General features: G+C 38.9%; 1 protein-coding gene across 7 annotated transcripts in view; it reads left to right on the top strand.

Annotated features, from left to right (window-relative positions):
- LOC137102703 (centrosomal protein of 128 kDa) overlaps positions 1-13,460 on the top strand; it is a 37,879-nt gene that overhangs the window by 16,741 nt on the left and 7,678 nt on the right. For 4 of the 7 annotated variants that reach the window (XR_010911259.1, XR_010911258.1, XM_067482477.1 and 1 more), the window contains exons 18-21: positions 5,963-6,022; positions 8,561-8,753; positions 11,058-11,107; positions 12,295-12,318. Coding sequence is in view for 3 of the 7 variants with exons in the window: in XM_067482477.1 (XP_067338578.1) it covers positions 5,963-6,022; positions 8,561-8,753; positions 11,058-11,107; positions 12,295-12,318 (327 nt within the window). In the remaining 4 variants the exon portion in view is untranslated. The other 3 variants (XR_010911260.1, XR_010911261.1, XM_067482478.1) reach the window with 3 other exon arrangements.

Raw genomic sequence — 13,460 nt, 5'->3', positions numbered from 1 at the left:
GGAGTCTAAGATTTCGGACACCTGAAGCACCATGTAGCTGTTTAAAAGGTTCTGGGGGCATTAAGGTTAAAATGCCCAGAGAAAATCTTTAAAGGTTCTTCTCACAGCTTAGTGTTAACTTTACTTCTCTTTGGCATATTAGTGGATTTTATTAATAGAATAAATTCATCCTAAAACAAATAATTTTTCCCAGAAAATGTTTTCTTTTTACTTATCCTGTGAGTTCAGGGTCGCCACAGCTGACTCTCCCCAATTTCTACCGGGCTTGGACCAGCACTGCACAGTTGGGGTCTGTTAGGGGTTCAGTGTTTTGCCCAGAGTCACTTCGACATATAGACGTAATCTGGGATTGAACCACTGACCCTGCTGTCTGTGGACGACTGCCTTACCAACTGAGCTACAGGTGCTCCTACTATTCCAGATATACGTAATCAGTATAATTTATTTGAATTATTGTCCAAGACACCAGTTTGGACAATGGGGCGGCTGTAGCTCACTGGGGCGGCTGTAGCTCACTGGGGCGGCTGTAGCTCACTTGTTAAAGTGTAAAGTGTCCCTGGGCAAGACACTGACAGCCCATTCCCCTCCCCAGCTGTGCCTCCCCAGCTGTGCAGTGCCGGTCCAAGTCCGGTAGAAATTGGGGAGGGTTGCGTTAGGAAGGGCATCCGGCGTAAAAACTGCCAAAATCAACATGTGGACAATGATCCGCTGTGGCGACCCTGAACTCACGGGATAAGCCGAAAGGACAAAAAAAGAAAAAAAAAAATCCAGTTTGGACAATAAATTACCAAATACAGTTTTGTATTTAAAACATTTTGAATGTATACTAGACCCATATCTGGCAAATATTAACTTATTATTATTGTAAATTCTTGACAATGCTTACTGATGGTGTACATGTTCCCAATTACTCTTCACTCCACCTAACATGCTTGAGTCTCGCTTTCCTCTGCTGCTCTAAGCTAATGAACCCATTCACCTCTTATCTGCTCAGCAGTGGGGGCCTAACGTCTCTCCTCAGCAGTAATCTGTCATGTTGAGAAGAAGTCAAAGTTTCTAGTGATTGGCCTAATGAGGGGAATCATTACCAGTTAAGGAGTGTATTAGGTTCCAGTTAGGACAGGATACCGCTCATCCTATTGTTTTGGAGCATTGACTTGTAGCTTTTTAGTGAACGGATATTTTTGGTGGCATTGGATTAACATTACTGTAATAGCACCCAAATCATTGTCATCTTTCAAACCTTTTTTGAATACACAATTAAATATTCACCGCTCTGGTGAAAAATGTACCCCCAATTCACATTGCTCCCTCCACCGTACCTCATTTTGGGATGTTAGTGCGCAGTGCAATTTTAATGCCATAAATATTGCTGTATATGCTCCCTAAACAAATCAATCTCTCTTTCTTTGGTCTAGAAAACATTTCCCTGTAACAGCTTCCTTGGACACTAGGCTTTATGCACCATGATGCGCTTATTGTAGATTCATGAACATAACATGTCAACAGATTCAGTGAATCCTTTAAGCCTTCAACTGGTACTGTGGGACTCATTGAGCAGTCTGGGAGCTTTCTGTTTTGTTTCTTTTAAGGTCACGTAAGGTCAAGCTGGATAGCCACATATAGGGGGAAAAGTTGGCAGTAGCCACATGACCTAATCAACTCTGTTTATAATTTCTCAAACTGTATATTGGTTAATTGTTTATAATAGTATTTGAGATTCCTTGTCAATCTTTTCAGCTTTATGTAAATAAGCGAATTTTAATAGCAAGTCTTATAAGATTACTTTTTCATGTGACATCGTTTACAGTGGGCAGAGGCCTGATGTATACAGCAAACTCCACGTTTGTTCGTTAGAAATAAAAAAAAAAATAGCTCTAACCCTCACTTCCAATAATGGCCCATTGATTCGACTAAGTTTAGCTAACTCCTGCTTTGGGGGTTGATATACTTATTTCCAGCCTACACTATGACTATTTAAATCTCTGTAATGTAAGTAAGATCAATACAATGGTAAATGTTCTGCACTTATATAGCGCTTTTCTACCTATTGGCACTCAAAGCGCTTTACACTGCTTCTTATTTACCCATTCACACTCACAATCACACACACACTCATACACCGATGGGGATGCTGCTATGCAGCTGGCCAAGTTGGGGTTCAGTGTCTTGCTCAAGGACACTTCGACATGTGACCGGAGGAGCCGGGGATTGAACCAGCAACTGTGAGATTGGTGGACAACCGCTCTACCTTCCTGCTTCACAGTTGCAGTCAATGATTTATTTATTTTTAGTTAATGCTGGTATTAATTTTAGACGTGGATCGAACCATATTTTAATTATGTGTCGTCTGAATATATTACCTGTACTTACCAATTCACTACTCCCTGTATAATGTACACCCAATAGTTCACTCTGTAGTGAGCATTAAAATAATATTTCAGACACTTTAATCATCACAATTATTGTAATTTTGTTTCATCAGTAAGATCTTTTTGAGCTTTAAGATTTTCTAAAATCTAAAATAAAGAGCATTGCATTGTGAGGTTGTAAAAAATATTTAATTACATGCTTTGCATACGACTTTCTATCGTTGAATTTTTTAATTGGAGTAATGGACAAATTTAAACAGTCAATATTCAGACACCACTTCTCAACCGGCTATATGGTGCATTATATAATGAGTAAGGAGTGAGTTTGGACATAAACTAAAAAAATTCGTCAACTTTTTGGATGTGTCCTCTTAAGTTAAATCAGTCTGATCTGATGTCCTTTTTACATCACCAGCTGTTTCCAGTTGGAATTGTGCAGCTGAGTGGCTGAGGTAGCTAGTTGCCTAGCCGATAGCTAATCTCGGAGTAAATAATCTTAGTAGAGAGAAAATATTTGCATTCCCTTATGTTTAAATGGCAAAAAGAGTAAAAATAAGAATGTCTTTTTTTTTTAATAATCATCATAATATTTAATGGACAGTTGTGTTAAACAGTGCTCGTGCTTGCGAGCAGCTACACCCTAGAGCCAGCCTCAAGTAGTTTGAGTAACTAAAACAATGGGATTTGCATATCAACTTAAATATGAAATTTGTAAACCTTCATGAATCTGGAGAGCAACATAAAAGTATTTCAAAGGGACTAATGATGCCAGTGGCAACTGTGAAAACCCTAATTCAGAAATGTGGATATAATAAGACTTTTCCAAGAAGGTGAGACAAATCTGAAAAGGTGTGCTGTAAACCATTTTTTTTTTTTAACATCTGATGATGAAGGAACATTTGTACTAGCCGAACATGTATTAAGTATTATGTTGATTTAAAAAAATAATATTATTTTACTTTTTTGCCCTTTCAAAGTAAGGGGATGCAAAGTTGCACTCAACTGTGTTTCTTTCACTTCCACCCCTCAGACAGCACTTTCAACTCCCAGCCTACTTGTTCGGTTTTTCAACAGTTTCACCTCCTTTTTGTCTGCCACCGTGCAGAGCTACCTTTGATGGTTTGGGAAAGAGTAAAGAGAGAGTGAGCAAAAGGCACAGAGGCGTGTTTTATCCTCCCACACAGTCTCACGCTCTGCTCTGTGGTTGCACACTCCCTGAGATCGGTACTTTTGCACAGTGGTACTCCATTGCTGTACTTTGAGCTGCTGTGGTGACGACTTGGGAAATTTGTTTTGCTTGGATCCGGCTTTGAGTGACAGCTTGAAAAAGTTAGTTGACACCTGTGCAGTGACGATATTGTTTGCCAAGACATGGGACAGAAAGGGTCCAAAAAAAATCCCGCTGAGTGCTTTTTATTTCTGTTGATCATGTGTAAACACTATGCCACATGCCTATAGATCAGTTGTACTTTTTTGTCAACTTTGTTCATGGCTGTGAGTTTGTACTTGTAAATTTGTGCTCGTTTTGTCCTCTGGGTTTTTCTTTTTTTCTGTTTAGCAGGAGCAGTTGTTTTTTTTTTTTTTTTTTTGTTGTTACTATGGTTTGCTGTTATGTGAATGGATTTGCAAGAATCCTTTGGCGACGGCTGGTCATGGAGCAAAAAAGCTAATATTTACTGATCATAGTCAATAGGAGTATGATTTCATCAAATAAGATTGTAACTTTTTATGCTAATAACAGATTGTAACAGATTTATGCTAATGCAATAAAATCTAGCAGAGATGCCCTATATAGATGTCAGTGTTGGTCACTGCCGTGTGAAAAATGTTGCACGCTGGAACTTTAAGATGGTAACCACATGTCTACATTTCGACATAGAAGCCAAAATGCATGCGATAGTCCTCACCGCTTTGTCCCAGCTGTCCCTCTTCCTGCTGTCCCCCTTTATGCTCTGCTACACTTTGCACAGTCCTTTAGGCAATCTCTTCTTCTTTGCCTTTCAGCTGTTGCCTTTCAGGGGTCACCACAGCAAATCATCTGCCTCCATCTAACCTTGTCCTCTGCGTCCTCTTCTCTCAAACCAACTAACCTCATGTCCTCTCTCACTACATCCATAAATCTCCTCTTTGCTCTTTCTCTAGACCTCCTGCCTTGCAGCTCCAACTTCAGGAACCTTCTACCAATATATTCACATTCTTACTGTGGCTAACCTTCATTCCTCTGATTTCCACAGCAGACCTCCAACTCTCTAGATTTTCCTCCACCTGCTCCCTTCTCTCACTACAAATCACAATGTCATCTGCAAACATCATAGTCCATGGAGATTCCTGTCTAACCTCATCTGTCAGTCTGTCCATCACCAGAGAAAACAAGAAGTGGCTCAGAGCCGAACCTTGATGCAGACCCATCTTCTCTGTCACACCTACAGCACACCTCACTGCTGTCTTACAGCTCTCATACATGTCCTGCACCAATCTAACATACTTCTCTGCTTTAGGCAAACATTACAATAATAAGATTACTACAAAACTTACTAATTAAGCAGAAATTGTTTTACTTCTTTGATGAGAATGACGACCCTCGCTGAAAATGCTTTTAGAAGCAAATGTCTCTGCATTGCTCCCAGTACTGTTTACTGAGTCATTGTTACAGGAGGCTTTCACCACAACCTTACACATTAAGATTATGGAGCATAATTCTACTTGAACAATTTGAAAAATGTTCCGCACATTAACTTTAAGCAGCCTAACATACTGTACAGTATAAATTTGAAGTCCTTTGTTACATGTCACCTACCTCTCTTTTTACATTTTTGCGCTCTGTACTTTTGGAAACTATATTATTTCCTAAACTTGGTGCCGTGGTTAGTGAAGTTCTAATTCGCCACCACTCAGACATCTGATTGGGTTTTAATTGGTTTTGATTAAGGAAAATGCTTTTAGCTTAGACATGACAACATATCTGATGTTTTATTTCAGATATTGGCCTGCACATATATTAACTTCATCATGTAAAACAAGCAAGTAATGAAACATAGAATGGATTATTAACCTTTGCTAAAACTCAACATGGAGCTGGTATAACTCAATAGCATAGCTTTAGCGGAGGTGTGTTCTCAACTCACTGGCATCTAATTATGTGACTTTACTTATGCATCTGAGTGTCTTTTTGTTTTAAGGCTGTGTTTTTTTGTATGTGTGCGTCGGTAATCATTAAAAGTTGGCAGTCAGTTTGTATTGCTGATGCTGACAAGCTTGTCTAAAAAGAATGGAGTATGCTCCTCTAGCTCATTTTCATGACACACATAACCACTGTGTGTAGGTGTGTATGCATGCACGAGTATTTCCATAGGCTGTTTAATGCAGATGCACACCAATTTAAGTTGACAAGCCGTTCTTCACAGAAGTTCAGGGTTTGAGAGGAGGGATTGTCTGGCTGGCTGTTTCCTATTTAGTCAATTTACATCCATGAATTCCAGATTACAGATTTTGTTAGATATATTTTCTTAGGGATTGAATGTTGTAATGTATGTTAACACAAACAGGCAAACTCACATTTCCTTTACTTTTTATCTTTTCTGTTTCAACAGGCCATTGCCCAGAAACCTGGATTAGTCAAAGACCCCCACCGCTGGCTAGCTGAGACAAAAGTATGGTTCTTCTGTGCAAATAATTTTTCTGAAAAATATATTACATAATTGAGAGAACACAGGCATATAACACTGTTAACATGCACATACACATTCCCCAGTCAATTAATGAGACAACAGTGTTTAATAAATGTAATTATTGTTTTTGATCTGGTAAACTTGACATGACCATATGTATAGTCCCAATTTTTGTTGTGTAAAGCCAACATTTACTGGTAAAGTGTGCAAACCTTACCGGCTGAGCACTGATGTGCAGTGAAAGTCAGCATTGATCAGAATAAATTTGTGAATTTCAGGGGTTTGGGACAGAATGTCTTTCTCCATTAATTATAAGGGTAAGGCTAAATTGTAAATTGCACTACCCTTCGAAGGTAAGTCAGAGTATTTGACTGTTTTTCATTATTCTATATTTATATAGTCTGCATTTGTGGGACTCTTAATCGCAAACATAAGATGCAGTTTTATTTAATGTGCTGCCTTTTTGTCTTCCACTCTTGCAGTAATGGTTGCCTGGCTTCTTTCCAAAAAAAATTAGGCCCCTTTATATTCATTGCAATGGTTTTCTGTACAAAAGAAACAGGTAATTATCGTTGTGGTGCTGATGCATGACATAGTGTTAAAATGTGTTTGCAGAGTTCTAAGTGTTTATCAGCATAATGTATAACTGCTGTCAGCAATGCTTTCAGAGTACTGTGCATTTCCAAAAATAAAACACTGGAGAACAAGAGAGATAATTAGCTTCCTTGTTAGGAGATTTTATGTTAGTAAAGTCTAGGTATGATTTACAGGCTTACTATAGAGCACATTTAAAATAACTGTTTAACCAATTAGTTTGCTTTGCTGTAACAACCGGCTGCAAGAAGTATTTACAAATATTTATATATATTTGTTATGAATATTTGTATACATTGTTGCATAGACATTGCGCTCTGGACAAAATCAATCAGTGTTTTACCTTATGCTTGGTCCTGGTAGTTGGGGTGTTTAAAATTATTTAAAAGATATTTTTGTTGTTTTAATCTTTTCTCTGTGCACATATTTGTGGAAGAAAGCTGGCAACACTTATTTTACTTATGGTCAAAAGTCTGCTTAGTTTACAAATAACATGTTAAGATATCAAAATATAAACATGTACCATGACTTCTACATAGTGCTAGGCCATTCAGCCAGTATATTTTTATTATTTATTTATTTATTTTTTTAAGTTATTAATTTGAACCCCTTACACAAAGGCAAGTGAAAGAGAGATGAGAAACTTTGACATTTCCATATCACGGAGTTACCTTTGTAGTCACCTTCCATATCACGGAGGTATGGTAGCCTTTTTTTTTTTTTTTTTTTTCTAAAACAAAAAAGATTAATTAAATGAGTACATTACCCCGTGTTTGTACACACAAGTTATTATTTGAAAAAAGGAGACAGTTACATTTTGAAACTCACTTTATTTCATATGCCAAGCACTTTGACCAGTGTCTTTTATCAGGGAAAAAAACTTTAACAGTCAAAATGGTAAAAAGCAGTTTGCCTTATATGCACTGTTGCTAATATAGACAGTTAGTTTAACTTTTTTGCAAACAAATGCGAGGGATTGGTCTTCTTACAACAAACTTAGAGGGAACATCCAAATTTGGGAGTATTGCATTCCATTTAGAGGTAACAGGAGATTATTAGAAGTCCTGGGAGAGTTACAATGTCTGCCCTAATGCCTTTTTACTTTCGTTAGGTCAAGGCACTCTGCACAAACTCTGTTACACTGGCTGTTCAGTAAGCTTTACAAGAGAATTGCAGTCTTCCAGCTTGGGATCTCCTGGAGCAGAACGGCTTTTAAATAGAAAAGGAATTTTCCTCTAAACAAGGATTCCCTTGAGATATGACAGAAAGTACTCGAGCTTTAATTAAGGTCCTGTGTTAGGTCTTTTGCATTGATTACTGTTATTAGTAACCATTGGTAGTAAATGTAGGGTCACCTTAAGAAAATATATGAATAGGACAATTGCAAGTAAGAAGGTAGAAAGTAAGGCCCTAGATTTATGAACTAGTTAGGAGGTGTTGCTGCTGTCCAGAGGAGTCTAGTGGTTTGTTCAGATGCCGTTTTGCTTTGTCTGTCTTACTGTGGAACGTTGAACTCCAAACCATTTAGAAATGGTTTCCAGATTGATGTACAGGAAAATAAGACTTCTCAGACCATTGCTTCTGTCTTTCCCTCCTGGCATTGTGTTAACACCCACCTGAACGCTCTAGACCAGCAAACTTCCAGAGCCATGTTTTACCCAAAATAACATAGAATTAAAAAACAGGTTACTAACTTTTGAACAGGACCTAATAACTAGAGAGCTCCTTCTAATTCAAGATTCAAAGTACTTTATTGATCCCATAAGGAAATTGTGTTGCATTGTTACAGCTGCTCTCCACTGGAAAATAAGCTTTAGTTTTCCTTAGTATTAAATCAAATCTTGACGGTAACAACCTTCCTAAGCTAACCTTCATCTCTTTTTAGATAGATAATGTACTAATTGTGTATTTGTTTAAACCAACCAGATCAAGCTACAATGGCTGTGTGAGGAGGTGCGAGAGCGCGACACAAGAGAAGAGCGCCTGAGAAAGCAGCATCAACAGACCAGGGATCAGTTGAAGGCCCTCAGGCAAAGCCGGGATTCAGAGCAGGCTGCTCTCCTGCATCGTTTGGACCAACAGGAGAAGCTGCTGCATTCAGTCAGTGTTGAAAAGAAAGGTACACAAACAGTACTTAATTACTAAAACACCTTGAAATTGATTCCTCTCAAAGAAGTGTGAGAATTTAGTGTATGATGTGTGTGGTGTTTCTTCTCACTTAAACTGCGGCATTATCTTCATTGAAGCACGCCAGTGAGTCACATACCCAGGCTATATAAAACTTGTCACAGCATAGTATCATATGAGACTAATCAGACTCTGTTGTTTTATTAGGCAGCTAATAACAGATAAAAAAAAAAAAAAAAATTGAACAAAAAATGTATTGGTCATCCACGTCTGTTTAATTTGAAATGGTAAATCAATGTGAATATTGGCCATAGCAAAATCTCAATGAAAACATTGTCATTCAGCCTAGTCGTACACTTAAATCTGTTTTCTTCCTCTCTTATTTACACTGAATCTCTCTGTAATTAAGAGCGATAACAAATGTAGCACCTTCACATTATTGAAGGATTTTTGTTAGAGTTGTTTTGTGTCCTGTGTCCTAATGGGTGCTTGTAAAATTGGCTGTCTGTGCTGGAGTGTTTTTTTTTCCTCACAGGTTGCTCTGTTTACGATTACAAATGTTTGAGGAAGCATCTTAATGTGTGTGAACTTTGAGACTTCCATGGAAAATGGACTTGTTTTTCCCACCTCGAGTCCACTTTTTGAATGAATTTCTACTAATGAGCTGTAACTGCCAGAGGAGGAACATCTTGTTTTTAGGTGTCGGAATAATACAGTGAAACTGGCCTAATTTGTGTTACATTAACATAGCAAGTTAAAAGAAACCCCCAGACCTCAGAGTCATAGTTGGACATATCCAGAGACATGGAAGACCGGAAGTAAGGGACAGTTTTTGGCTGTACAAATAAGGAATCTCATGATACAGCTTAATGTGTAAACACAGTTCACTCCATCTTTGAATCCAATCAGCAGTTTGACTCAACTAGCCTCGTCTGCCTTCTCAACAGGCAGAAGCACTGATATGGTCTCCATACTAATTAGAGCTAAGACTTATCCTGTTGTGACAACAGCTACAATATCTGGTTATTTGAAATCAAGTCATGGGAATTAAGATTTTATCCCCTGTTATCCCCTGACTACGGGTACCTAGTAATGTGGCTCCTTAGTGAATCTGTTAATATTGCAAAACAACACAAGACTTACAGTAGTATAAGCAATAACGCCACAATGCGTTTGCAACCTTTACATCAGGAATGCAAGTACCAATTAACAACTGAGTTCATTCCTTTACTAATTTTTTATTTCTATTATCAAACTGGGAATTGTATTCTTAAGTTGTATTTTTATTATACCTACATTTCTGCTAATCTCAGTAAGTAGCTATTAATCCCTGCAGTCTGTAGAACCCCCTCCATGATACAATTGCCTTACTGTGAATTATTAGTGTAATATTGTGGCTCGAGTGTTTGCATTTTACTTTCAAGTCACTTCAGTACTCGTGCAGTGTGTAGAAGTAGTAGTTCTAGTATTACAGGACCTACCCCAGGTTTTACAGTATGCTTTTTAGGAGGTCACGATGTATTCATCCTAAGGTAACTGGTTATTGAACCCAGGATAGAGGGTGAGGCACATTAGCAATGATAGTAAAAACACACCTACGGGCAATTTTAGAGTCACCAATTAACCTGACATGCATGTCTTGGACTGTTGGAGGAAACTGGAGTACTCAGAGGAAACCCACACAAGCCTGGGGAGAGACTCCAAAGTCCACACAGAAAAGCCACAGTCTGTCAGGCAACGTACACTTGATTTTGTCTTCCCACATTCCAGCCTCATCTAAGATTGTATCTTCCAGTTTTGATTGATACAAACTGATTCTGGTACTCGGCAGTGGGGTAGGCAGGGATTAATAGGGAGGAAAATGTAAAGCAGTGGGTCTGTTTTTTTTTCCCCTATTCAAGTGCTTCGTTACAACTGTATAAAACTAGTTTGCACAAAGCTTATTCTGTTTGGCACAATGTCAAGCAAAGTAAAGTTAGGCAAATATTGAGGTATTTGCTTTATTAAAACTCTTCTGCTATAAGAAATCACAGTTATTACATCTGCGTCTCATTAAGCAAACAATGAGTGATTGTAATGAAAAACAATTCAGGGGCTGCAGACAATGACGAGCAGAGTTTCTCTCCTCCACCTGTTTGGGTAAAAATTATCCATTAACACCATATCATGCATCAGCAGCACAACCAGAAAACGGTTATGTTAATTAATAATAAACAAATCATGCCTGGTGGTGTTGTGTCTAGATGTGTGTTACAGCAACCACATTCTCTTTTCTTACACAATATTGTAATTTCAGACTTGTTGGAGAGGAGTCGCAGGAAGGAGGAAGAAATGAGGAGCTTTCAGGTCGGCATTATACCTTTTAACAATCCATGTCCTGCACTGTCATAATTTCAGCTGTATGTTTGCAGAAAGGGACAGCCAGGACTCTTTTTATGTACCATATTGCCTCCAAATAATTTTTACTTTTAGAATATATGTGCATTTTTTCTTTTGTGCCCCTCCCCCCCAAGGAATTGTTGGGCTATAGCTAGGAGTTCTGTGATGCAGTGCCACAAACATTAGTACACAGCCATGTGCCTGATAGGCTCCGTGCAGCCTTGCTCGGACAAGTAGCTAATTACTGCAGACACAAGACCTTAGAGTTTAAAAGCCACCAGAGGACTTGTCTTCATCTTACAATACTGCAGCATCAACACTTGGCAGGACACCAACTCACCTAGTCTGGAGTGGGCTCCCTCAGTTGCACACCAGCCCTTCACTCACCATTAAACATTGAAACACATACACACGCACGTGCACATCTACTAAAATGTCTGCTAAGCAATAGTGCTTTCTAAATTTGTCTATGCGCCCGTGAGCATGCATGTGTGTGTTGGATACCGGGGTCCCATCTGCTACTCTAGGATTGCACCTGCCAGAGATCGCGTGCAATTAATCAGCCCTCTCAGACCCAACCAAGCTTTTAATTATGAAGAATGAGGAGAGAGAAATGTAGAGAGGAAAGACAGAGTGAGGGACATAAATGAGCGTAAAAAGAGGAAGAAATTGGGGGTTGAGGAAAAGAAAGTACCCTTGTTACAAACCATCAACACATTACAGGCAGGGGGGGAGCGGCAGCCAGTTGCGGGCAACAGCAGGTGTGTGTTTGAGTGGCAGATAAGAGGCATAGCATCACTTATGCATCGTTAGTGAGGGAACATCAGTCAGGAGCTGGATGAGCGGTGAGAGTGGTTTGTCTTTGTGTTTGTGTCACTGTGTGTGATAAGAAGCCTGCTGTGTGCTACAGACTCTCCCTAGCCCCTGCATTTCCTTCCCTTGTTACCCATTTGTTGGAAGCTTCTACTCCTCTCTTTGGTCACAGTTGTCTTTCTTTTCCTCTCACTCTCTTTCTCACACATTGTGAGCAGTCACCTGGACTCACTGTCCCATGCACACAACATTTTCTGTTACATTAGTTTAAACTTTACTTTGACATTGATTCTGTTTTTGTATGCACTTAAAATGATACTGCTGTGTTTGTGTCTTTACAGGATCGTGTTTTGGATCTAGAGATGGTAAGGTTTGATTGCGTCAAAGTGATGAATACGTACAGGGTTGTTCGAAATAATAGCAGCACAATGTGACTAACCAGAATAATCCAGGTTTTTAGTATATTTTTGTATTGCTATGTGGCAAACAAGTTACCAGTAGGTGCAGTGGATTCTCAGAAAACAAACAAGACCCAGCATTCATGATGTGCACGCTCCTAAGGCTGTGCAATTGGGCAATTAGTTGAAAGGGGTGTGTTCAAAAAAATAGCAGTGTCTGCCGATGACTGTACAAACTCAAAACTATTGTACAAATGTTTTTGTTTCTAGGATTTAACAATCCTGTGAATCACTAAACTAATATTTAGTTGTATGACCACAGTTTTTTAAAACTGCTTCACATCTGTGTTGCATGGAGTCAACCAACTTGTGGCACCTCTCAAGCTGTTAGCTGTTATTCCACTCCATGATTCTTTAACAACATTCCACAATTCATTTACATTTCTTGGTTTTGCTTCAGAAACAGCATTTTTGCTATCAGCCCACAAGTTCTCGATTGGATTAAGGTCAGCGGATTGGGCTGCCCACTCCATAACATTCATTTTGTTGGTTTGGAACCAAGACTTTGCTCGTTTCCTAGTGTGTTTGGGGTCATTGTCTTGTTGAACCAACCATTTCAAGGGCATGTTGATGTGTTCTTTGGCAAATTGTAACCTCTTCTGCACATGCCTTTTTTTAACAGAGGGACTTTGCGTCCCCAGCATTTATATCATGGATGGTTTGAATGCTGGGCACATTACAGAAAAATATGTTTTTATTTTTTGACGACTCTCAGTTATAAATGGTACTAAAGTTTACAATTCATGTGTGATTCAGTGCATCTGTGTTTGTAGGTTCACCTAAGGCTACGTTTGTAACCCGTAGGGTCTAACTCAGGGTTGAAATTGATTGTATTTAGGGCCCATAGACTGTTAATTATCATAATTCTTGCTGATGGGGTTAAGAACCAAGCTGTATTGACAGTGCATTATTGAACTCTGTGTCTAAACTATAAGCATTAACCAATCAGCTATCTGATATCAGCCTGAAACTCCTCAGCACCGCTGAAAGGTTACATTGACCCGAGTTCTTTTTATGTTCTGGAAAAACAAATAAATGAGGCTGTCCAA

Source organism: Channa argus, chromosome 17 (assembly GCF_033026475.1).
Source record: "Channa argus isolate prfri chromosome 17, Channa argus male v1.0, whole genome shotgun sequence".
In the NCBI taxonomy this organism is placed as follows: domain Eukaryota; kingdom Metazoa; phylum Chordata; class Actinopteri; order Anabantiformes; family Channidae; genus Channa; species Channa argus.
This window is presented reverse-complemented; position numbering and strand designations above follow the sequence as displayed.